General features: G+C 51.4%; 2 protein-coding genes across 4 annotated transcripts; both read left to right on the top strand.

Moving 5' to 3' along the window:
* The first annotated feature begins 464 nt into the window (after positions 1 to 464).
* ABCF2 (ATP binding cassette subfamily F member 2) lies at positions 465 to 15,894 on the top strand. Its single transcript, XM_027101469.1, has 15 exons — positions 465 to 672; positions 1,331 to 1,532; positions 6,896 to 7,108; positions 7,591 to 7,773; positions 7,858 to 8,029; positions 9,090 to 9,185; positions 10,146 to 10,248; positions 11,808 to 11,903; positions 12,071 to 12,190; positions 12,280 to 12,369; positions 12,741 to 12,851; positions 13,502 to 13,564; positions 13,771 to 13,899; positions 14,384 to 14,587; positions 15,269 to 15,894. Exons 2-15 carry the CDS (start codon positions 1,373 to 1,375, stop codon positions 15,404 to 15,406), a joined length of 1,878 nt encoding a protein of 625 aa, XP_026957270.1. The 5' UTR covers positions 465 to 672; positions 1,331 to 1,372; the 3' UTR covers positions 15,407 to 15,894.
* A 2,048-nt stretch (positions 15,895 to 17,942) lies between these two features.
* On the top strand, positions 17,943 to 21,713 carry H2BK1 (H2B.K variant histone 1). Of its 3 annotated transcripts, none has more exons than XM_027101479.1 (3): positions 17,943 to 17,990; positions 18,279 to 19,320; positions 21,280 to 21,711. In XM_027101479.1, exons 2-3 carry the CDS (start codon positions 19,189 to 19,191, stop codon positions 21,514 to 21,516), a joined length of 369 nt encoding a protein of 122 aa, XP_026957280.1. In that variant the 5' UTR covers positions 17,943 to 17,990; positions 18,279 to 19,188; the 3' UTR covers positions 21,517 to 21,711. The 3 variants fall into 3 exon arrangements, with proteins under 3 accessions (XP_026957280.1, XP_026957281.1, XP_026957278.1); XM_027101480.1 differs by lacking the exon at positions 17,943 to 17,990 and having other exon boundaries at positions 18,017 to 18,929; positions 19,154 to 19,320; positions 21,280 to 21,713; XM_027101477.1 differs by lacking the exon at positions 17,943 to 17,990 and having other exon boundaries at positions 18,017 to 19,320.
* The last annotated feature ends 544 nt before the right edge of the window (positions 21,714 to 22,257 follow it).

The raw sequence follows: 22,257 nt of genomic DNA on the forward strand, positions 1-22,257 counted from the left end.
ACAACGTTCCGCACCTTCTAAAGTTTGGTTAACACTGGACCAGCCTCTAAAACCTCAGTTTCATGGAACGAGGACACCTTTCTTTCATGAAGGAATTCTGTTCTTCGCATCATCTTCGTAGTCTTCCCGTCTTCCCGTGAGCGTCTTCCCGTCCCTCTCACCAGCCGGCTCACGCTTCCTCCTCCTCCCTCCTCTTCGTTCCCCCATTGTTTCGACCCATTCCTGCCTGATGCCTGCCGGGAAGTGTAGTCGCTCGCCCTGCTGTCTGAGCTGGTTGGGCGGCCCTATAAACCCCGTATCTCCGCATAATTCCTCAGCTATTCCCGGGGTAGGGTAGCCTGGGAGGTCCAGCCGCTTATCCGAGGAGCCAGTTGGGATTTGCAGTTTCCAGTTCCCGCAGCAAGCCGCTGGCAGAAGGCTCTTGGACTCCAATCTCCCCAGCCTCGCGCATCCTGATGACGTCGCGCCGGCCCGCGAGGCCCCTGGAATCCGCGGTAGTTCTCGAGGAGGGTCTCAGGCTCGGCAGCCACGGCTGGAGGACGACACTTCCCAGGAGTCTACGCGGCGGCGCGACGAGAGCCGCGCGAGGCCGTGATTGGGTAGTGAGCCGGCCGCACGCGGAGGAGCTCAAGGAGCTGCTCTGTTGCGACAGAGGCCGAGCGGCGAGGCCCAGTGAGTTGGGGGAAGGGGCGCTGGGGGGGAGGGTGCTGGCCGGTGAGGGGGAGGGGGGACGAGAAGAGGGAGGAAGGACCGGGCTGGGATGGAGGCGGCTGCGCGGGAGAAGAAGGGGCCAAGGGAGAGACGGTGACGGGCGGGGGCTGGGGAGGTTCGCGGGTTGGCGAGTGAGGAGACCCCGAGGGGACTCACGGGGCGGGGGGGCACGAGGGCTCCCCGGGAAGAAGCTGGACCCGGCGGCCAGCTGGTGTGGAGGGGGACGACGGGGAGGAAGCCGGAGGCAAACAGGAGGAGGAAGCCCGGGAAAGTGAGGCGGCCGGCTGGAGCGTGGAGCGCCAAGTTGTGGGGAAACTGGAGACCGGGACCTGTGCCGAGGGGCCGAACCCGGGCCCTAACTGGAGGCCCCGAAAGGAGGAGCATTTCCAGAGTGAGGCAGTCCGTGGGGATTGGTGGACAAAGCCCGAGGGAAGAGCTGTTGAGATTAGAAGAGCGGCCGAGGATCAGAATTGGCTTGAGAGATCCTGACAGAGTTGGGAGCGACTAGTCTGGGACGGAGCTGGGATCACAGGCTCGCTAGGCAGTTCCTGAGAGGGATGGAGCCAGGCCCAGGCATTCTGCGGAAGTTTAGAACCTGGGGGTGTTTGCCTTCCTTCAGGCTTCCTGAAAGAACAGTAACGTGCCCTTGTGGTTCATCACCATGCCTTCCGACCTGGCCAAGAAGAAGGCGGCCAAAAAGAAGGAAGCTGCCAAAGCACGACAGCGGCCCAGAAAAGGCCATGAAGAAAACGGAGATGCTGTCACAGAGCCACAGGTGGCAGAGGAGAAAAATGAGGAGGCCAATGGCCAAGAGACCACAGGTGAATTGAGGGAGAGGTGGGTCCCTGGGATGGTTGCTCGGACGTAAAGGACGCCCCGGCTGGAGTCACAGTCCGGATGCTGGGGGCGCTGGAGAGTATATCTGGGGCCATGAAACTTTTCATGATGAACCAAACCAGTAGAGTTGGCGCTTGATCAAGGAAACTGAACACAGAGTTCTCACATACTCAGTGGCAAGCAAATATGGGAGTGGTTGTGCTGCCTTGCTGCTCTGTCTTCTAGACTTGGAGAAGAAGGTCAGTTCCCTGCCCCTTTCTTAATTTCCATTTCTACCCATGAAGGTCAGTGTGCCAGGCTCCTCACCACATAATACCCTTGTCCTCCCAGCGGTAGTGGCTGTACCGACAAGACGGAAACACATGAGTTGTTTTATGGGTTTTTTCTGCGAGAGAGATGCCTTTCTGTTACGAGCACTTCTCAAGTGTTAGACACTGTGCTGGAAACTCAGGCACTATAAGAGCGCCCTGCTGTCTGATATCTTGCAGTCTAGATGGGGAAACAGGGCAGTGTGTGATAAAGAATATCCCAGGCCCTTGGCAGTCTATCCCAGCCTTCCTCCTTGCACCCCTGAAGACACTCTAAACAGGTCGTCTCCATCGACTATTGTTGTCCCTTGAATAGTCACCACATTTGTCCATTTACACACTGAGGTTCTAATACCACAATTTTTGTACTAGCTACATTTGACATTTCTCTCAGGGCCCAGCTCAGGATGGTAACATCTTTCCCAATCAAACCTGACCTCAATAATATTGCCATTCACTATATCCCTGTACTATCTATAGTGTTCCTTTTTTTTTTTTTTTTGGCCGAGCTGCACGGTATGTAGGATCCTAGTTCCCCAACCAGGGGATGGAACCCACACCCCCTGCGGTGGAAGCGTGGAGTCCCAACCACTGCACCGCCAGGGAAGTCCCAGTGTTACCTTTTTATGTTGTGCCTTCTGTTTCTTCGTCTAAATTGCTTGATCTTTGAGTGCAGAGACCATGTCTTGTGTAATATATCTTTTTTGCCTGATCAGCCTTGCAGATAGAGATACTAAGTAAATGTTTGAAGAGGAGAGGAGAATTACTAATGCAAGTTACAACAGACAGATAGGAATTCAGAAAAGGGAGAGTTAAAAATGATTGAGAGCAGAGAGTTGAATGGTAGGAATTGTCTCCAAAATAAGAATTATGAGAGAAAGCTAGTGCAGTAAAGTCAGGCCATGGGGAAGTTTTCTTCCTGGCCAGAGTGGTGGAGGAATGGGAAGTTAAGAATGATAGGAGTGAACGAGCAGGCTGAATTGTGATCTGTAAAGTAGACAGGGTTCCCCCTAGGTCCTCAGGAACAATGGTCAAGAAGTATCTATCATCAGCTCTGTAGGTACTTTCTGGATGGATTGGAAAAATAGAAAACTGAATCCCACTCTGAGACTATTGTCCACTGTTCCCATTACAAATTTCTTCTTCACCTTTCTCCTTAGGAAACCAGAATTTCTCAGGGGGAACCCAGCTATAGTAATAAGGGAGCTTTGGTTTTCACCCTGCTTCCTCAGGGAGCTACTCTTCTGAAATATGAAATCTGGTTTTCTTTCCAGCTCTCTCAAAACTTTTCTTATTACCAGGGACCCAGGGTCATTTCTGCTTTCATAATTAATGGGTCATCTGTTCCTTCTCCCAAGACTGGGTCCTCTCTCTTCTCTGAGTTTGGAATTACTGAATGCTGCAGGTCACTGTTCTCCAGCCTTTACCTGTTACCATTGCCACATGGCCTTCTTTAGGTAGTGAGGTACGGAAAGATTAAGATAAATATCAAAGAAAGCGACTTCTGGCAGACAGTTCAACCTTCTTTAGAAAGTGAGACTCTTCAAGACAGGAACTAGAGTTCAGCTGGTCCCCTTGTTTGGGGAATGAAAGAAAGGGGCTGCTTGTGAAATCTGCAGTATTCTCTCTGATGAAGTTTATTCCAGAATCCCTTCTGCATTTATTCAGTGCCATTCACTTACTTTTTGAGTCTGTTTTGTGGGATGCTGTAGGCTAGGACAGTGAGGTCTAAGTCTTACTTTTTTTTTTCTGCAGTACGTGGGCCTCTCACTGCTGTGGCCTCTCCCGTTGCGGAGCACAGGCTCCGGACGCGCAGGCCCAGCGGCCATGGCTCACGGGCCCAGCCGCTCCGCGGCATGTGGGATCTTCCCGGACCGGGGCACAAACCCGCGTCCCCTGCATCGGCAGGCGGACTCTCAACCACTGCGCCACCAGGGAAGCCCCATCTAAGTCTTACTTTTAAAGCTCAGGAGATGACTTAGGTCATAGATGCTGTAAAATGGAAGAGATCGAGAGAAAATGGTATACAGTAGAGCCTTGGTATCTGCTGGTGATTGGTCCCAGGACCCCTGTGAATACCAAAATCCACAGAAACTCAAGTCCCTTACAGAGAATGGTGTATGTAGTATCTGCATATAACCTAGCACATCTCTAGATTACTTGTAATACCTAATACATTGTAAATGCTATGAAATAATGGCCAGTGTGTGGCAAATTTTGGAACTTTCTGGAACTCTTTTTTTTAATCCTCAGTTGGTTGAATTTGTGGACGCAGAACTGTGGATGTAGAGGGTTGGCTGTATAGCTTTCCCTTAATTTTGATCTTCTTGTCCGAGCAGAGATATAGACCAAGGACTGGCAATCTGTTTCTGTAAAGATCCAGATAGTAAATATTTATAGCTTTGTGGTCCATATGGTCTCTGATACAGCTGTTCAACTTCGCCATTGTAGTGGAAAGCAGCCAGTAGACAATATGTAAATGATGTGTGTAGCTATGTCCCAATAAAACTTTATTTACAGAAACAGGCAGTTTGCCAAATCTGGCCAGCCTCTTTTTAAGCCACCCCCCCCCCCAGGCTAAGAATGGTTTACATTTTTTAAGTGGTTACGTTTCAAATGGTAATGTGTATACCTACATAATAGTTTTGATTTTTGCCACTTGGGCTGTAAACCCTAAAATATTTACCATCTGGCCCTTTAAGAAAAAGTTTATGAACTCCTGATCTAGAGCATCAACTTCTCCCTTTATATCTTCTTCTCAACATCTAGAACAGGGATTGGCACAAAGCAGGGCTGTGGGAAGCCTGGTAACTCAACTGTGTAGAAAAGAGACTTTTTAAATTCCTCTCATCAGTCAAAACAAAAAATTTGTCCTCCATTTGAAAGTACAGGCATACCTTGGAGATATTGTGGGTTCAGTTCCAGACCACCATAATAAAGTAAATATCAATATTGTGGTATCAGTAAAGTGAGTCACATGAATTTGGGGGTTTTCCAGTGCATATAAAAGTTATGTTTACGCTATACTGTAGTTTAGTAAGTATGCAATAGCATTATGTCTAAAAAAAACAATGTATGGGGACTTCCCTGACGGTCCAGTGGTTAGGACTCTGCGCGTTCACTGCTGAGGGCCCAGGTTCAGTCTCTGGTTGGGGAACTAAGATCCTGCAAGCCATGTGGTGCGGCCAAATAAATAAATAAATAAAACAAAACAATGTACGTACCTTAATTTAAAAATACCTTATTGCTAAAAAGATGTTGGCCATCATCTAAGCCTTCAGTGAGTCGTAGTAGTAATATCAAAGATCACAGATCACTGTAACAAATGTAATAATAATGAAAAAGTTTGAAATCGTGACACAGAGACAGGATGTGAGCAGATGCTGTTGGAAAAATGGTGCTGATAGACTTGCTTGACGTAGGGTTTCCACAGACCTGCAGTTTGTAAAAATTGCAGTATCTGTGAAGCACAGTAAAGCAAAGTGCAATAAAATGAGGTGGGCCCGCATTCATCAAGCAGTTACGTATAACACACTGTACTGGAAGCTGAGGTAGACGTAGAGTGACTGCCAGCTGTCTGGCAGGACAGTCCCTGCCCTCGGTTCTGACTTCTTGCAGGCAGAGCAGGTTCAGCAGCAGGGTGGGTATAGCACCAGCAGTGGTAATCTCCCGACAGGATGGGGTATTCGGAGAGTGACCTAAGACTAACCATCACCCTCTTGAAGTTGCTCTCCCCACGCCTGCCTGTCTGAGGACGGCACCGAGCTCTCTTCCCCCTTCTACTCCATCTTTACTCTTGCTAAGGACAAGCACGTGGGCTTTCTTATTTCAGGTGTTCTACTGTAAGGTTACCATGGGAGAACGGGTAAGGGTAACAAAGACTATAAAATTAGAAGATTGTCACGGTAGCGGATCCTCGTGTAGTTTTTGACTCCTTCCTGAAAAGGTTAATAGATCACCTTACTCTCTTTTGGAAGAAGCTTACCAAGACTCCCTCTACCCCCATTTCTGTCCCACTTGCAATAATACTTTGTGGGAGCTTGTCCTTTATGGAGAGGTAGTATAGTGAGATAGTTAAGGTCATGGCTTTGGGGTCAGACAAAGCCTGGTTCAAACTCTGGGTCACTAGCCTTTTTGACCTTGGCTATATTATTTAACCTCTTCATCTATAAAAGGAGGGTCCTAAGTGTTATCCTATAAGGGTTATGGGGATTAAATTAGATGGGGAATGATAATGTAGTACAGTCCCAGGCACAGAGTAAACTCAACAGCTATTAGCCAGTTAACGTTAGCCATATATTAATAGTTCTTCCCAGCCTGAAAATGTAGTCATGCCTGCAAAGCTACAAAGGCAGAACAGCTAGTCTCTTGTCTCATGGTCAGTTTGCGTCTCTGAAACCCTCCAGACTTGGAACTTCTGGTTTTCCCAGCGTTGGCTCTGCCTGCCATTGATCCCTCTGTGCATTTTCTCATACTGGTCCCTTTTGGGCAGCATAGCGTCTTGGAAGCACCATCTGGAAGCTCTAGGTCGTGGAGTAGGAGCATAGCACCTCTATAGCATCTGCTTTATTTCGGGCATTGGGACTAATTCTTTAACACATACTCATGGAGGACAGTTTGGAGTTCTAGCCATTCCTACCATGCATTATATCATCTTAGAACAAGGAAAGTTAGAATTAAAAGGACAAGTTACAAAGTAAAAAATGTCCATGGAAGCAGGATACCAGGGCAGATCTGTATGCAGTGTACACCCTGTTTAAAGCTTGTGAAACATCTGAGTCATCTCAACCTGATCTTGAGCCCAGGTCCTTCAGGGCATGCCTTTTTCAGCCTTTGGATCTTTGTATGGTAATATTTGGTAACTTAAGGAAGGGCAAAAGCCACAAATGCCCAGACAGTGGCCTGAACCCTGGACCCTCAGATTAAAAGTCTGATGCTCTACTGACTGAGCCATCCAGATGCTCTAAGACATGCCTTTTTGTATAAGAGCCAGTCTGTCTTACAGCCCTCTTCCCAAACTGCTTTGTTTCTGTCCCCAGAAGTGGATTTGCTGACCAAGGAGCTGGAGGACTTTGAGATGAGGAAAGCTGCTGCTCGAGCTGTCACGGGCGTGCTCGCCTCCCACCCCAACAGCACCGATGCCCACGTCATCAACCTCTCCCTCACCTTCCATGGCCAAGAGCTGCTCAGTGACACCAAACTGGAGTTAAACTCAGGCCGTCGTTACGGCCTCATTGGCTTAAATGGAATTGGTGAGGCCCTTGGAAAGTGAGGTGGGAGGTATCTCTCCTGGGCTCATATGTCACTCAGCAAGTATTTACTTAGCACAGCTATTACAAAGCAAGGAGTTTATAGTATGGGTGGGAGACCAGGTATGCCCAGGGAAGAGGAACTAGCAATACAGAGCAGTCGTGTGATAAGCACCACGTGAGTAGTTGTAGACAGTAGGTGCCGGAGAAGTGGATGGGAGGGGCGGGAGTAGCGGTGCGTGAGGCGGCTGTAGATGAACAGACTTCACAGAGGAGGGCTGGGACAAGGACTGGAGGGAAGGTGTCCCGAGGATGCGGGCAGGGATGGGGGAGTCATAGGATTTGAATGAATGAAAGGAAGGAAAGTACGCAAACAATGATGAGGTCGTGGTTTGGCTAGAGTGGAGGGGCTGATGTAGGAGAATGACAGGCAGAACTGTGCTGAGCGTCCACTTCTCTTCCTGTGCTTTGCCTGCCCCTCCCAGGGAAGTCCATGCTGCTGTCTGCTATTGGGAAACGCGAAGTGCCCATCCCTGAGCACATTGACATCTACCATCTGACTCGGGAGATGCCCCCTAGTGACAAGACACCCCTGCAGTGCGTGATGGAAGTCGACACAGAGCGGGCCATGCTGGAGAGGGAGGCTGAACGGCTGGCTCACGAGGATGGTAGGGCTCCAGACCCAGGGCCCTGGGGGTGGGCTTCCTCCCGGGAAAGGCCCAGGAGCCTCACGGGCCTTGCACTGTCCGCAGCGGAGTGTGAGAAGCTCTTAGAGCTCTATGAGCGACTGGAGGAGCTGGACGCTGACAAGGCGGAGATGAGAGCCTCACGGATCTTGCACGGACTGGGTTTCACACCTGCCATGCAACGCAAGAAGCTAAAAGACTTCAGTGGGGGCTGGAGGATGAGGGTTGCCCTCGCCAGGTGAGTCTCTCCCTCCTCGACCCTTTGTAGCACCCCATCTCTCTCAGCGTTTAGAACAGGGTTCTAAACCAGTGGAACCGTTTAGAACAGGGTTGATGGTCAGTAAGTGCCAAATATTGACAGTGTGGAGGGGCGGGGGTGCTATACCTGAGCTAAGGAGTGCGCTTCCTGACTGAAATGGTCATTGCTGGACTTCCTGCACAGGGTTTAGGAATCTGGGACCAGCCCTAGGTGAATGGTAGAATAGGTCTGTTTCTTTCTTTCCTCTTGACTCCTCTACCACCGTTGTTTGTGCTTCAGTCCTTCTAATTCTTGCTGTTTAAAGATAAAATGTTAGACAGCTGTTAGGATATCTGTCCTTCTTACCCTCTTGTGACCTGGACCCAAAATGAGTATCTGTAGATCGTCATTCCCCCACCAAGCCCCCAGAAAGTCCCCAGTTAAAGAGGTGGTTGCTTACCCAACCAGTGTCTGCCAAGGGCATTGGTGAGGCTTGATAACTGCTTTAGCAAAGCTGCTTGTGTGCCTTAGAACGTGAGAGCCGTGGTTTCACGTGCCAGCAAGGATTAGCTGCCTCACATTCACCTGGGGAGCTTTTAAAACTACAGATTTCCTAGCCTTTTCTGTCTGTGCTGGAGTCAGAATGCTGGAGGTGGATGTCCAGAAACCTTTCTGACAAGCGCTGCGAGGTGGCGGCCGCGTGCGGACCCAGCGCTCTCCCCGTTTCTCCTGTCTTGAGATGCCACCTCAGGAAAGAACATTCTTTGGCCTCCTTGCTGGAGTCTGGCAACCCCACCAGTTCGGTTTAACCTGAATACTTTGTAGTTCAGCATCTTCCCTCTGCTTTTCAGCTGTTTCCTGCCCTTTAACCCCCACTCTTCGTCTCTGGTTTCTCCTAGTTCTCACCTTTCCCCTGAGGTCTAGAGCCTAGGTCTAGAGCCTAGAGTTGATTTCAGGACTCCGTGCAGGCCTGACCAGAACTGCAGGTAGCAGGCAGGCTGTCCCTTCCTGCATAGCACCCATCACACTGAAGTGGCTCTGTCTCCTTCCTGTTCTTCAGAGCCCTCTTCATCCGGCCCTTCATGCTACTCCTGGACGAGCCCACCAACCACCTGGACCTCGACGCTTGTGTGTGGTTGGAAGAAGAGCTAAAGACGTAAGGGGGCGGGGCTGGGGTGGAAGGGGGCGGGTCCTGGAGGGGGAGTTGAGCAGAGTCCCAGGGAGATGGATGCCCAGGACCCACAGTGATATTAGAGCAGTGAGAAGTGGACTGAAGTGGGGCCAGAGTGAAGGCCGGATTGAGAAGGTGGTAAGCATCTTTAGGGCAGGCCTTTTTGTTTTTGTTTAGTCTGAAATATGTGGATTGGTTTGTTTGTTTTACTTTTTTTGGTTTTTCCCATTATTTAAAATACAATGTCTTTATTAAAGACAATATTTTTTCTTAACTGTATTTATATATATAGCATATAAACGGGGATTCCCATCTAAGATCATGATGCAGTGACAAAGAGAAAAATAGCACATATAGCAGTGGTCCTATGGCTGGAGAGCCAGATAACCTGGCATACTGCCCCAGTTCTGGAATAAGGCTTTCCATGGTCTCTGCAATGACTTGGCACCTTCTTTAAAAAGCCGAGCTGGTGATTTTTCCTGTGCCTATTCCAGTTCTTCCCACCCGTGATTTTAGATGCGTTTAGGGGTGCCTGTGTGCATACACTTTTGATTTTACCATCACTGTTACTGCCATTCTTTTGAAAATTAGAACAGGCTGCTCTCGCCTTCTGAGATGGCCCACACTCTTGTCTGTGGAGTGTGTTTCTCTCTAAATAAATCCACTTCTTACCTATCAAGAAAAAAGAAAAGGAAAATTAGAACAAAAGTCTGAGGAAACTCAGACTGTCTCACCATACTTTGAAAGGCATCAAAGTGTTCTTACGGGTCGATTGTGCACTGGTGGCTTAGGTGCTAAGAACTGGGAATTGGAGAATAAATCTAAAGGATGCCTAGGCGTAAGGATGGGAGAGGATGAAGGTTTTCTGGGCCTGACATTCAGCCCACCTGTTGTGAACCATCTACCGTTCTGAGCGCCCCCCTGACTGGTTCTCTGGCTTTGCAGTTTTAAGCGCATCTTGGTCCTCGTCTCCCATTCCCAGGACTTTCTGAATGGTGTCTGTACCAACATCATTCACATGCACAACAAGAAACTGAAGTATTATACGGTGAGTGGGCCCCAGCTTCTCCACAGTAACCTCTGTGCTTACCAATTCCCTGAAGTTCTCCTTTAAAACAAAATAGACTTAGCAGTCCTTTTCTACCTGTTGCTATAAAAAGACGTGGACAGGGAGTTCTGCACCCTGTTTATTTTGGTCCCAAAGTAATTGCTTTCAGGCCATAGGCCACGGATTGGCAGCGTGTGCATATGGTGTATGTTTGCCTTATGCAAAGAGGTTGACTTTTCGTGGTGCCCAGGCAGGCCTTGCTGCTCTCTGCCTTCTGCAGTGGCAGCCAGCACAGTACCCCTCCTTCTCTCCTTCCATGAAGAAGGGGAGCCAGGATCTCAACAGCCCACTTTTCTGCCTTGCCTTTACACTTTTTCTGTTTCAGAAAACATATCAAAAAATGAAAACCAGAAGTTCTCTTTATTCATGGTTGTACTCACCATGGGAGTATTAATAGTTTTCTTACATAGTCTTTCAGAAATTTCACATGTACTTGCAAGTAGCATTTGTAGAAAATTTCACGTATACTTAATCACAGTTGTAATCTTAATCATTCTCTTCTGTAGGTTGCGTTTAAATTTTAATTTGTCTTGGACTGCTTTCCGTATGAGTATATATAAATCATGCTCATTTTTTCCAGTGACTGCATAGTATTTCATTGTGTGGCTATCGTGTAAGTCATTTGTCAGACCCTTTTCGATGTATGTTTAGGTTGAGTCTAGTTTTTTGCAGATAGAAACCATGGCAGCCCATAGTGTAGGGTTTGCCAGGTCCTAAATCTGATGGGTCTGATGTCTTCCCACCTGGAGGAAGTTCTTGTAGTCTGCATGGGGGCTTCAGTCTCTAGGGATGGGGAGTAGAAAGAGGTGCTCTTGGAAGGCTGTGAGCCTCTAGATATCTGTTTGACAGTGGTTTTCAGGGCTATTGCCAACGCTGTGGGTGTCTTTATGGCCAACCTGAGGATTTGATCTGGAGCCCTGCTGTGGCTAAGCTAAGAATGAGAAGCACACAATTCAGAAGACCTCAGGTTCTAGATTAGGATATGCTTCTTTAATGCACTTCCTCTTTCCCTACTGCACAATCCTTTTTTTTTTTTTTAAAGTTATTTATTTTTGGCTGCATTGGGTCTTCGTTGCTACGCGCGGGCTTTCTCTAGTTGGAGTGAGCAGGGGCCGCTCTTCGTTGCGGTGCGCGGACTTCTTATTGCGGAGGCTTCTTTTGTTGCAGAGCACGGGCTCTAGGCACGTGAGCTTCAGTAGTTGTGGTGCGTGGGCTTCAGTAGTTGTGGCTCCTGGGCTCTAGAGCACAGGCTCAGTAGTTGTGGCGCACAGGCTTAGTTGCTCCGCGACATGTGGGATCTTACCGGAACAGGGCTCGAACCCGTGTTCCCTGCATTAGCAGGCGGATTCTTAACCACTGCGCCAGCAGGGAAGTCCCCTTACTGCACAGTCTTACAACCAGGGCCAAATGAGATGCCATCTCACATCCCCCTGAACCCTGAGTGAGAACCCAGGACCGAGGCTAAAGCTGCCCGTCTCGCCTGGTGCACTTTCCTGCAGGGTAATTATGATCAGTATGTGAAGACACGGCTGGAGCTGGAAGAGAATCAGATGAAGAGGTTTCACTGGGAACAGGATCAGATTGCACACATGAAGGTAGGGCGATCGTAGAGCCGAGTTCACATTCTCCGGGCCAGTTGGGTGAGGGTGTGTGGGGATTGGGGGCTGCTAGAGAAGACGTTGTCAGCAGTTTTTACCGTGCAGTTAAGATGAGTTGTTTGGTGCCTGCCCATACTCCTGGCCCCCTCTCTGGTCTCTTTCAGAACTACATTGCTAGGTTTGGTCATGGCAGTGCCAAGCTGGCCCGGCAGGCCCAGAGCAAGGAGAAGACGCTACAGAAAATGATGGCATCCGGACTGACAGAGAGGGTCGTGAGTGACAAGGTAGGTTGTGACTGGGTGGAATTAGGCGGCCTAAGGTGAGGTGGATGAGAAAGGACCTGACTTGGTAAATGCCCTCTCTTTTTTCCTAGACACTGTCATTTTATTTCCCACCATGTGGCAAGATCCCTCCCCCCGTTATTATGGTGCAAAATGTCAGCTTCAAGTATACAAAAGATGGGGTGAGTACTTGGGTGTAGTTGGGAAGCTGGGGTGCATTTTCCAAGGTAAGTGTCAGCTGCTGAGAAGAGTCTCCTGTTCTTTGCTGAGCACGCCTGCTAACCCATGCGGTGCTGGGGAGTTTTCAGGTGTGGCAGCCTGGGGCGCCTAATTGAGGGACTTAGAGTAGAAGCCTCCCCGCAAGTACTTGGAGGGAATACTGCTCAGCTGGGTTGGTGGCTGGAGGCAGTGGGTTGGGGTCTGCCGTGAGAGCTGCCGCCCTCCTCACTCCCACCTCCTCCAGCGGTGACTGGGGACTCAGCGGGGTGAGTCTGCCAGTCGAACTGATCAGCACCCTAGCCCCGTATCCCTTTCTCTCTCACACCCACCTCAGCCTTGCATCTACAACAATCTAGAATTTGGTATCGATCTCGACACACGAGTGGCTCTGGTGGGGCCCAATGGAGCAGGGAAGTCAACTCTTCTGAAGCTGCTAACTGGAGAGGTATGGTGCCACGCTGGGGTGTGGGACTTCCAGGATTGGATGCTGGTGCGTCTGCGGGAGAGGGAGGGGAGGCAGGGGCCACTGCTCTTAGAGGGCCTGAGCGAGCCGTCCTCTGGGGCGTGTGGTCTCACTGGGTAGTGCTGAAGTTTGGGGCAGTTTTCTCAGAGAAACCTGACGGGGGGAGTCTGTGTGTGTGAGAGCGTGGGTGAGAGGGAGAACACATGCATGCTCTCAGCATCTTTCTGTGGTTTCATTCAGAGCAGTTAGAACACAGAAATGCCTGTGCGTTCAGAAGTATGCTCTTGCTGTAGAAAATGTATGTCGGACCTGTACCCGAGCCCCTTGTTACACAGTCGGTGCGCCGTACAGTAATCCAGCGGCTACTCAGTAGATGGTGTGGCGTGTGTCTGTGCCTCCCTTGAAAGCACCTGTTTCAGTACCTTCCTAGGTATTTTTGGAGTGGCCAGAATAGCAGTTCGTGAGGTGGTGGCGTAGATTCAGTTCAGGAAGTTGTATGAGTCTCGTTCAGTGCGAACATGTGTTTGTTCCCCTCTCTGCCTATGTCTGCTTCTGACCGGGGTTCCTTTTCTGTGTGCTTATCTTTCCACTTTCTACTCTGTTTTTTTTGTTTTTGTTTTTGTTTTTTTAAGCTACTTCCCACAGACGGAATGATCCGAAAACACTCTCATGTCAAGATAGGGCGTTACCATCAGGTATAGTCCTGGCGGGGAGAGGGGAGCGGGGAGTTACCCAGGGTGTGGGAATGGGGCTGCATGTGACCAAGTCAGCTCCTAGTAGCCTCTGGAGTCTTGAACAGGTCCCTAGGTAGAGGTAGAGAGGTACTTGGCAGGAAACCCAGCAGGCTTCCTTTGGAAGTGGGACACCAGCCACATCTGGGTGGGTCCCTTTTTTCCTGTAGCATTTACAAGAGCAGCTGGACTTAGACCTCTCGCCTTTGGAGTACATGATGAAATGCTACCCAGAGATCAAGGAGAAGGAAGAAATGAGGAAGATCATTGGGCGATATGGTCTCACCGGGAAACAGCAGGTCAGTGGAGGGGGTGTGGGAAGAACCCCAGGTAACTGGGAGGCTATGGCCGGATGGTCCGCCTTTCCTCTGCTCTGGGTTATTATGCATTGGAGCACTTAGGTCTCGGGGGAGGGGCGAGGATAGCGTGCCAGTCTCTGACGTGCCCTTGCCCCCCTGACTAGCAGGTTGAGCCATAGTGCTTAAAGGCAAGGGAAACTGAAACCTAGCACACAGGTTCCTGGATTCAGATCCCAACTGTGGGTCCCCTGGATTGCTCCACTTTATTAAGATTCTGTGTCAAGACAGGGCTTCAGGCTTCCAGATGTATCCCTTTTGGGTCTTGAGAGACAGGCAGCTATGCCACCGTCTTGCTGTGTGACCTTGGGTCTTCCTGAGCCCCGCTTTCTGTGAAACGGTGACGACAGAGGAGCCATGGGGAGAGGTGAGTTGCGATGTGTGGTGAGGGCGACACCAGCTTTTATAACTGGCCGGTTGCACGCAGGTGAGCCCGATCCGGAACCTGTCTGATGGGCAGAAGTGCCGAGTGTGTCTGGCCTGGCTGGCGTGGCAGAACCCTCACATGCTCTTCTTGGACGAGCCCACCAACCACCTGGATATCGAGACCATCGACGCCCTGGCAGACGCCATCAATGACTTTGAGGGTGGTATGATGCTGGTCAGCCATGATTTCAGACTCATTCAGCAGGTGAGGCTCCTGGCTGGGTGGGAGGCATAGCAGAGGGCATCTCAGAGGCAGTTAGGTAGAGCACCGTCGTGGCACGTGGAGGGCACGTAATTCACGTTGACTGTATTTGGAAAGTGGGCTCAGGACATAGACAGGGTGGACAGGGCCAGATCTTACGGTTCTTTGGGAAACTTAGAAAGCGTTAGTGGAAATACTTGAATTCTTCAGTAGCTATTTGGGGCTGTTAGCCTACTTGGCATTGTTGGCCAAAATGGGCAAGGGAGTTGGGTAGAGAACAGGGTGCTGCTTCTGTGGTTCCAAGATTCTTCAGCCTAGAAGTAGTATCATACTAGGGAGACTCCGGATTAGACAGAGGGTTACTGCTAGTCATCAGTGACAAAGCTGCTGGTCGTTTCGCTGAAGCTTTCAGGAAGATGGGGTGGAGAAAAGCTGAGAGTGAAGCGTTCCTGCTAGGGAACTGGAACTAGGGGTGACACGGCAGGTCCTGGCTTGGAAGGCTCCAAAACCTGCTGGTTACGGTGCCCTTGGGTTAGGCCAGACCTAAGTAGCGAAACTGAGCTGGCTGTGGGCCTGCGCGGGGGGTTATGGGGTTTTCTTCCCAGAATCCCCTGGGGACAGTCTCCTGGGCAGGGATGGCAAGGATACTGGTCAGGATTATTAAGTCTAGGATTTGCTTTCTAGGTTGCACAAGAAATCTGGGTCTGTGAGAAGCAGACAATCACCAAGTGGCCTGGAGACATCCTGGCCTACAAGGAGCACCTCAAGTCCAAGCTAGTGGGCGAGGAGCCCCAGCTCACCAGGAGGACCCACAACGTGTGAGCCCTTGCCGGCCGGCCGGCTGGGCCAAGCCCCTGGGGCCACACTCCTGCATTGCTGCAATACTGCTCCCCAGCCCCTCCCCCCACCTGCCTTAGCTGCACTCTGTGATCTTATCTACAGCTGGACAGTACCTGTCCGTCTCCTGTCCTTCCAGTTACTTTTGTCCATGTCTGGACTCGGCTGGCTGTTCCTGCCAGCTCCTTGCTGGTTCTGACCCTGATAGTGATGCAGCCAGAGGCATCTGAGTGTTAACCCAAGGGCCCATGCCCTGGGTTGGCCTGTGAAAGAGCTTAGGATCCTCGTTTTCTGGGTTTGGGGATGTTGGAGGAATACCTCCCAGCCCACCACCCCTGTTCCTTTCTGCTTCTGGTTTGGAGCTCTGGACCAGGGTCTTAATCCTGGTCGGTTTTTAAATAATTATTTAATGGTGTAACTTTTAGACCTGTGTGACATCTACAAAGCGTCCAATAAAGAGAGAAGCAGCCATGGTCCCTGTCTTCCTTCATGGGTCTCTAGGCCCTTCTCCCACTCCTTGCTGCAGTGCCAACATTCACTTTCCCTCAGCACGAGCTAGGGCAGGAGTCGGTGGGCTGGATGCAGCCTGAGGACTAGCCCATAGGCACTGGAAGAACTCTCTTCCCTTCTGATCTGAAATTGTGCCTTTTCAGAGACTTCCCTTGGAGGTCCAGTGGTTAGGACTCCGCACTTCCACTGCAGGGGGCACGGGTTCGATCCTAGGTTGGGGAACTAAGATCCTGCATGCCGTGCGGTGCGGCCAAAAAAAAAAGAAAGGTGAAATTGTGCCTTTTCTTAGGCCAGCGGTTCACAAACATTAACATGCATCAGAATCACCTGTAAGTCTCGTTCAATCACAGATTGCTGGGCCTTGCCTCAGAGTTTCTGGTTCAGTAGGTCTGGGGTGAGACCAAAAATTAACAATGCTAAGAAGTTCCCAAGTGATGCTGCTGCTGCTGGTCTGGGGGCCACACTTGGAGAACTGCTCTCCCGGAGCATGTTTTTCAGAGTGGTCTGAGGCTTTGCTGCTGCTGCCTGTACAACACTTGGGACATTGGTTAAAAACGCAGATTCCTGGGCTTCAGGCCTATTGATTTCGGTTGGTGGGATGGGAGAGATGCAGAAATGGTCAGGAGTCTGCATTTTCACACTGATGTTTGTGAACTACCGTTCCTGGTGGGATATAGGAAGTTTTATCGTTTTATCTGTCCACAACCTTAATTTTCATTAGCGCTATATCTGTTTTATTTCCAAGGCAGGACTTTGCATAGCCTGTCTGAGTTTTAATAGCACTTCCAGCCTCTGTGCCACCCGGCTTCTAGCCTCACCGATGTGGATTCATCACACCATCTCTGAAACCTCAGCAGCCATCCCTGTGGGGAAACCTACACAGCCATGATTTTTCAGTGCCCATCATGGAACATCTAAGACTTTGTAAAACAGACCAAAAAAAGTCCCAGGTGGTGTCTGAATCCCCAAGGAGGTCTCGATCTAATGGGAAAGCCAATAAGACAGAAAGGGCGTAAAGCAGATGTTAAATTGTGACTGAGTAGGATACACCGAAGGCTGTAAAAGGGAGGGAAGTTTCTCGTGAGTAGCTGCCCAGAAAAGTGGGATTGGTGCTCTAACTTGGAAGGCGAGTAGGATCTCAGATGGCCTTGGAGTCCAAGAGCTCCCCTGGGCAGAGGGAACAGAGTAGCAGGTGAGGAGTAGCAGCTGAGTCTGAGATTCGCGAGGCTGGAGGAAGAGACTAGGACTCCCACTCCGCCCTCTGACCCCAAGGGGCCTGGCTTGGCTGCTTTGTGCCTCAGGTGGGGCCCAGAGAAAAATGGCTTGTCAGTCTGTCCTGAGTATCCAGAGACTTGGTTAGGAGGATAATGGGAACAGATGAGAGCTGCTACTTTGGCCAAGGGAGGGTCTGGGTATGTTAAGAAACCCCGTTGAAGTCTGTTGGGGTCTCCAGGGATGGGAGGGCTTCAGAACCAGAGGAACAGACGTAATAGGCTATCAGCTTGTCCAGAAAAAAAGGCAGTCTCAAGATTTTTTAAGAATGCTTAAGGGCTTACCTGGCGGCGCAGTGGTTCAGAATCCGCCTGCCAATGCAGGGGACACGGGTTCGATCCCTGGTCCTGGGAGATCCCACATGCTGCAGAGCAACTAAGCCCGCGCGCCACAACTACTGAGCCTGCGTTCTAGAGCCTGCGAGCCACAACTACTGAAGCCCGTGTGCCTAGAGCCCGTGCTCTGCGACAAGAGAAGCCACCGCGATGAGAAGCCCGCGCACCACAATGAAGAGTAGCTCCCGCTCGACGCAACTAGAGGAAGCCTGCATGCAGCAACGAAGACCCAACGCAGCCAAAATAAATAAACTAATTATATAAAAATTTATACTTTTAGGGGCTTCCCTGGTGGCGCAGTGGTTGAGAGTCCGCCTGCCGATGTGGGGGACGCGGGTGCGTGCCCCGGTCCAGGAAGATCCTACATGCCGCGGAGCGGCTGGGCCCATGAGCCATGGCCACTGAGGCCGCGCATCCGGAGCCTGTGCTCCGCAACTGGAGAGGCCACATCGGTGAGAGGCCCGCGTACCGCAAAAAAAAAAAAATTATATATTTAAAAAAAGAATGCTTAAAAATCCCACAAAATACATATTTCTATGAACACGTAAAATTAGGGCCTTATTTTGGATTTAAAACTGCCCTCCTGGTCCTCCAAACCCTGGGCTGTAGCTGGGCGTTGGAACTGGGAAAAGGGGGGCTTGGTGAGCCGGCGGCTGCTCAGGCCCACCTTCCCCCAGACAGGTGATGCTCGTCTTCACTCCCTCCCCACCTCTTGATTGGGAAAACCCTCTTCCCCACAGCCCGGACTTGTCACCTTGCTCCTGGTTTCTTTAATCACAGCGTTCAAGAACCTGAAATACTCGCCCACGCATAGGTGCCAAGTGAGACAACTTTCTCCATGCAACAGCGCCTTTTTCTTCCCTTCCCTTCACGGCTGACTTCCACAGGGACCCCATGACACCTGCTCCCACGTGGAGCGCCCCGCTTCCTCCAGTCCTCCCGCCCGGACGCCCTCTCTGTCAGGCCCTCCCAGCTGTGCTTCCTGCCGCCTCCACCTAGCCTGGGCTCCATCTTCTGCCTTCAGTCCAAGCCTCCCTGTAACCACACGCATTGATTTCTTTCTTCCGTTCCTCCCAACTAAAATCTCCTTTCTCCCCAGTTAAATGGTACCCATCCTACCAGACCAGCTTCACATCCTCATTTATTCCCTGAAGGCTTCTCTGGCCGCTGTAGCCCTAAGTTTTCTCTGAGCTCTCTGTTCCACACACTTTTGCCCTTTCACTCTTCCCTGATGGTTGCGTGTGAACCAGTCTTGTCTCTCCAGCTGTGTTGTAGGGCCCTCGCGGCGGGTGGGGGTGGGGGCGCGGTGCATTGTGCCCCTCCTGACCCCAGCGCTCAGCCACGAGAGTGCTCACGGGTGCTGCCGTGAGTGCAGGGCGTGAACTCTGACGGTGAGTAATACAATGGGAGATGATAGTGCGGGGAAGGGGGCTGGTGGGGGGCTTCTTACTCAGAGACAGGAAATCCCTGGGGGAGAGGAGGGAGCAAATAGGCTCTTTGTGGATTAACCCAGAGCGCCTTCAGGGTAGGGTTGGGCCAGGCCCCTCCCCCGCTCCCAGGTGCTGGCCCCCAGCCCCACCTGGCGGGCAGCTGACTTCTTAAAAGTTCACCCAAGGAGCGGAGGAGGAGGCCACCAGGAGGACCGGGACGATGAGCGCTGAGCATGGACAGCCACAGCAGTCCGGGGGCCGGAGGGGCCGGAGCTCTGGAGACAAGAAGTCCAAAAAGCGCAGCCGGCGCAAAGAAACCTACTCAATGTATATCTACAAGGTGCTGAAGCAGGTGAGAGCGGGAGCTAGGGGCATGTGAGGAGCGCTGGCAAAAAAGCCTGGAAAGGGCACTGCATGGAGAGCGCGGGGCGCAGTTTACTTGCGGCACTGAGGCCCCCGAGCCCCTCTGGAGGGGGTGGCACTTAATCTCGGAGGTCCCCGCAACCGCTCAGTGTCTGTCCTGACCTGTGATGTGCAGGAGACCCTTCAAACATGCTCCCACCACAGTCCAGAGGCTTACAAGGCTTCTGGACAGACCAGATTATTAAGCGGAACATTAGGTGGGACATAGTTAAAGGAAGACCACAAAAAAGTGCCGGGCTGAAGGTGACCAGGTGCCAAACATACGCTGGCACAACGAGAAGTACTAGTTAGTGGTGGCTAGAGTGAGGATACTAATTACTGGTGACTAGAGCGCGGAGCGGTGCGTGTGAACCACAGCCTTGGGGAAGCCTTCCAGATGGGCAGCACTCAGTCTTCGGGGGGCTAAGGGGTTGGTCTACCTTGTAGATAAGGAACCCCAGGTGCATAAAGGCTCATTGGGGTGACTGAGTCCCATGACCTGACAGCAGCGGACGTCTGGTCCCCCTGGCTCTGGGGGGTTAGTCCCACCCTAACCCACATGTGTGCTCTGCTTCTCCCAGTGCACCTGTGAGAGGCACCTACTCCTGGGACTCTCGCCCTGGCAGGCATTTGGGGGCACTCATGTACCCAAGCAGTGTGTCTAGAGGATCCCGGGCAACCTGGCCTCAAACACTGCCCTGCTCAGCAGAGCCAGGGCCGGGAGGAGGGAGGGGTGTCTGGGCTGCCTCCCTCAGCCTCCCCAACCTCCCTGAGCCTCACCCCTTGTTAGGTGAGACCGCAGACTGGAGCCTGTCTCCGGTCTGAATCCCCGGGTCTCTGGAATGCTCTCCTGGGGTGGGCCCGGCACCCATGTGGATCGGCCAAAGGGCAGCAGCAGAGAAGACGCCAGTGGCCTGAAGAAAGCGGGGGCGGGAGCGGTTATCAGTGAGCCCGGCAGCTTAGCCTAACTCTTCGGCTCAGAGCTCGTGCTGGGAGGGTTGGAGCGGGGCTGGGCTGCCGCGCATGGCCCCCGTGCGGTGGGGTGAGCCACTGTCCCTCCTCTGCGGCCCTGAGGGGGACAGGATGTGAAGACAGCACGCAGGGGTCAGGCTGAACCCACGTGGTACAGGCCCAGGTTTCTGACTGTCACGTCCGGGGCACCAGAGGCGGTGGGCAGAGCGGGGGCCCGGGCTTAGTTCTGTGGCCACCACCGGCTTGACCTTCCTCATCAGGCAGTCACCTACCTCTCATTTACAGAGAAGCAAAAATCCGCCTACTCACGTTTTAGGACTGTTACGAGATCCCTGCCATTTGTTTTACTGGAGGTCACCTAGTTCAAAAACTTCTGTGACAGAAGAGGAAACAGGCCCGGAGGAAAGTGCTGTATTTAAGGTCGTACGGTGACTCATGGGACAGCCACAGAAGCCAGGTCTCCTCACCCCTAGTCTGGTGCTGAGATTGTGTCCTATGAGTGTCCTCTCTGGAAAATAATTTGGTCACGATTTACCAAGTTACGTGCACGAGCCCTCTAGGAACTTCTAGGAATAACCTTCATTGTGCTCACACAACCGTTCAAAGACATATTTATTATAATACAATGTAATAGCAAAACAAAACCCCTAAATGTCCATTAAGAGAGGAATGTATAATATAAACTATGATTTGTCCATACTATGGAACACTCTGCAAATGCATTAAATGAAAAAAGAGACGTAGCATTGCTTATCTCTTGCAGTTGGGAGAAATTTTTTTTTTTAGCTTGAATATAGTAGTAAAAAAATAAATCCCTATTTCCATGTCTCTCGGCCTCTGGAAAGAGGCTGGTAAGGGGGCCTTGCAGTCCCCAGCTTGGGGCTGGGGCTTGGGGCAGAGCCCCTGTGTTAATCAACTGGTCCTGCCGCTTCTCCAGGTGCACCCTGACATCGGCATTTCCTCCAAGGCCATGAGCATCATGAATTCGTTCGTGAACGACGTGTTTGAGCGGCTGGCCGGCGAGGCCGCCCGGCTGGCCCAGTACTCGGGCCGAACCACACTGACGTCCCGGGAAATCCAGACAGCCGTGCGCCTGCTGCTTCCAGGGGAGCTGGCCAAGCACGCTGTGTCTGAGGGCACCAAGGCCGTCACCAAGTACACAAGCTCCAAGTGACCTGGGGCCCAACCTTAATAAAGGGTGAACTGCTCCCTCGTGCTGTGGTGATTTGAAAAAGGGATAGATGAAGGCAAGGTGTGCTGGGGGGCAAGGGTGTCGTCACTTTTTTGGCTCCCAAGGTGGAAGAACACTTATTTAGACCTTTAAAAACTGCTTTCTGGGGGCTTCCCTGGTGGCGCAGTGGTTGAGAGTCCGCCTGCCGATGCAGGGGACACGGGTTCGTGCCCCGGTCCGGGAGGATCCCACATGCCGCGGACCGGCTGGGTCCGTGAGCCATGGCCGCTGAGCCTGCGCGTCCAGAGCCTGTGCTCCGCAACGGGAGAGGCCACAACAGTGAGAGGCCCCCGTACTGCAAAAAAAAAACAACAAAAAACTGCTTTCTGGGTGGGCCCCGTGAGGGACATGTGAGTGTACATGTAAATGTACAACGTTCTCATTCTTAGTGCGATGAAGTACGACTTGGTCTGGATTAGAATCCTGGGTCTACTGCTGGCTGTTTCCATCATGCCCTCTCTGGGCCTGAAATTCCATGCGTGTTACTCTTGCAGGCCATGGTTTTGTGATGCCATTTCCGGCACACCATAATTTTTGTCCTGTGCCGGGCACAGGGGCTACACAGGTCTATTCTTCAAGACACAGAAATGAAAGGCCCAAACCAGCTTCTAAATAGCCGATTGGGATCTCTACGATGTTTTTATTTCCCCCTAATGCTCTCTTCCCCTTAACTTCAGAACAAAT

Source organism: Aethalodelphis obliquidens, unplaced genomic scaffold, assembly GCF_003676395.1.
Source record: "Aethalodelphis obliquidens isolate GAN/ISIS:26980383/991018 unplaced genomic scaffold, ASM367639v1 scaffold5, whole genome shotgun sequence".
Classification (NCBI taxonomy): Eukaryota; Metazoa; Chordata; class Mammalia; order Artiodactyla; family Delphinidae; genus Aethalodelphis; species Aethalodelphis obliquidens.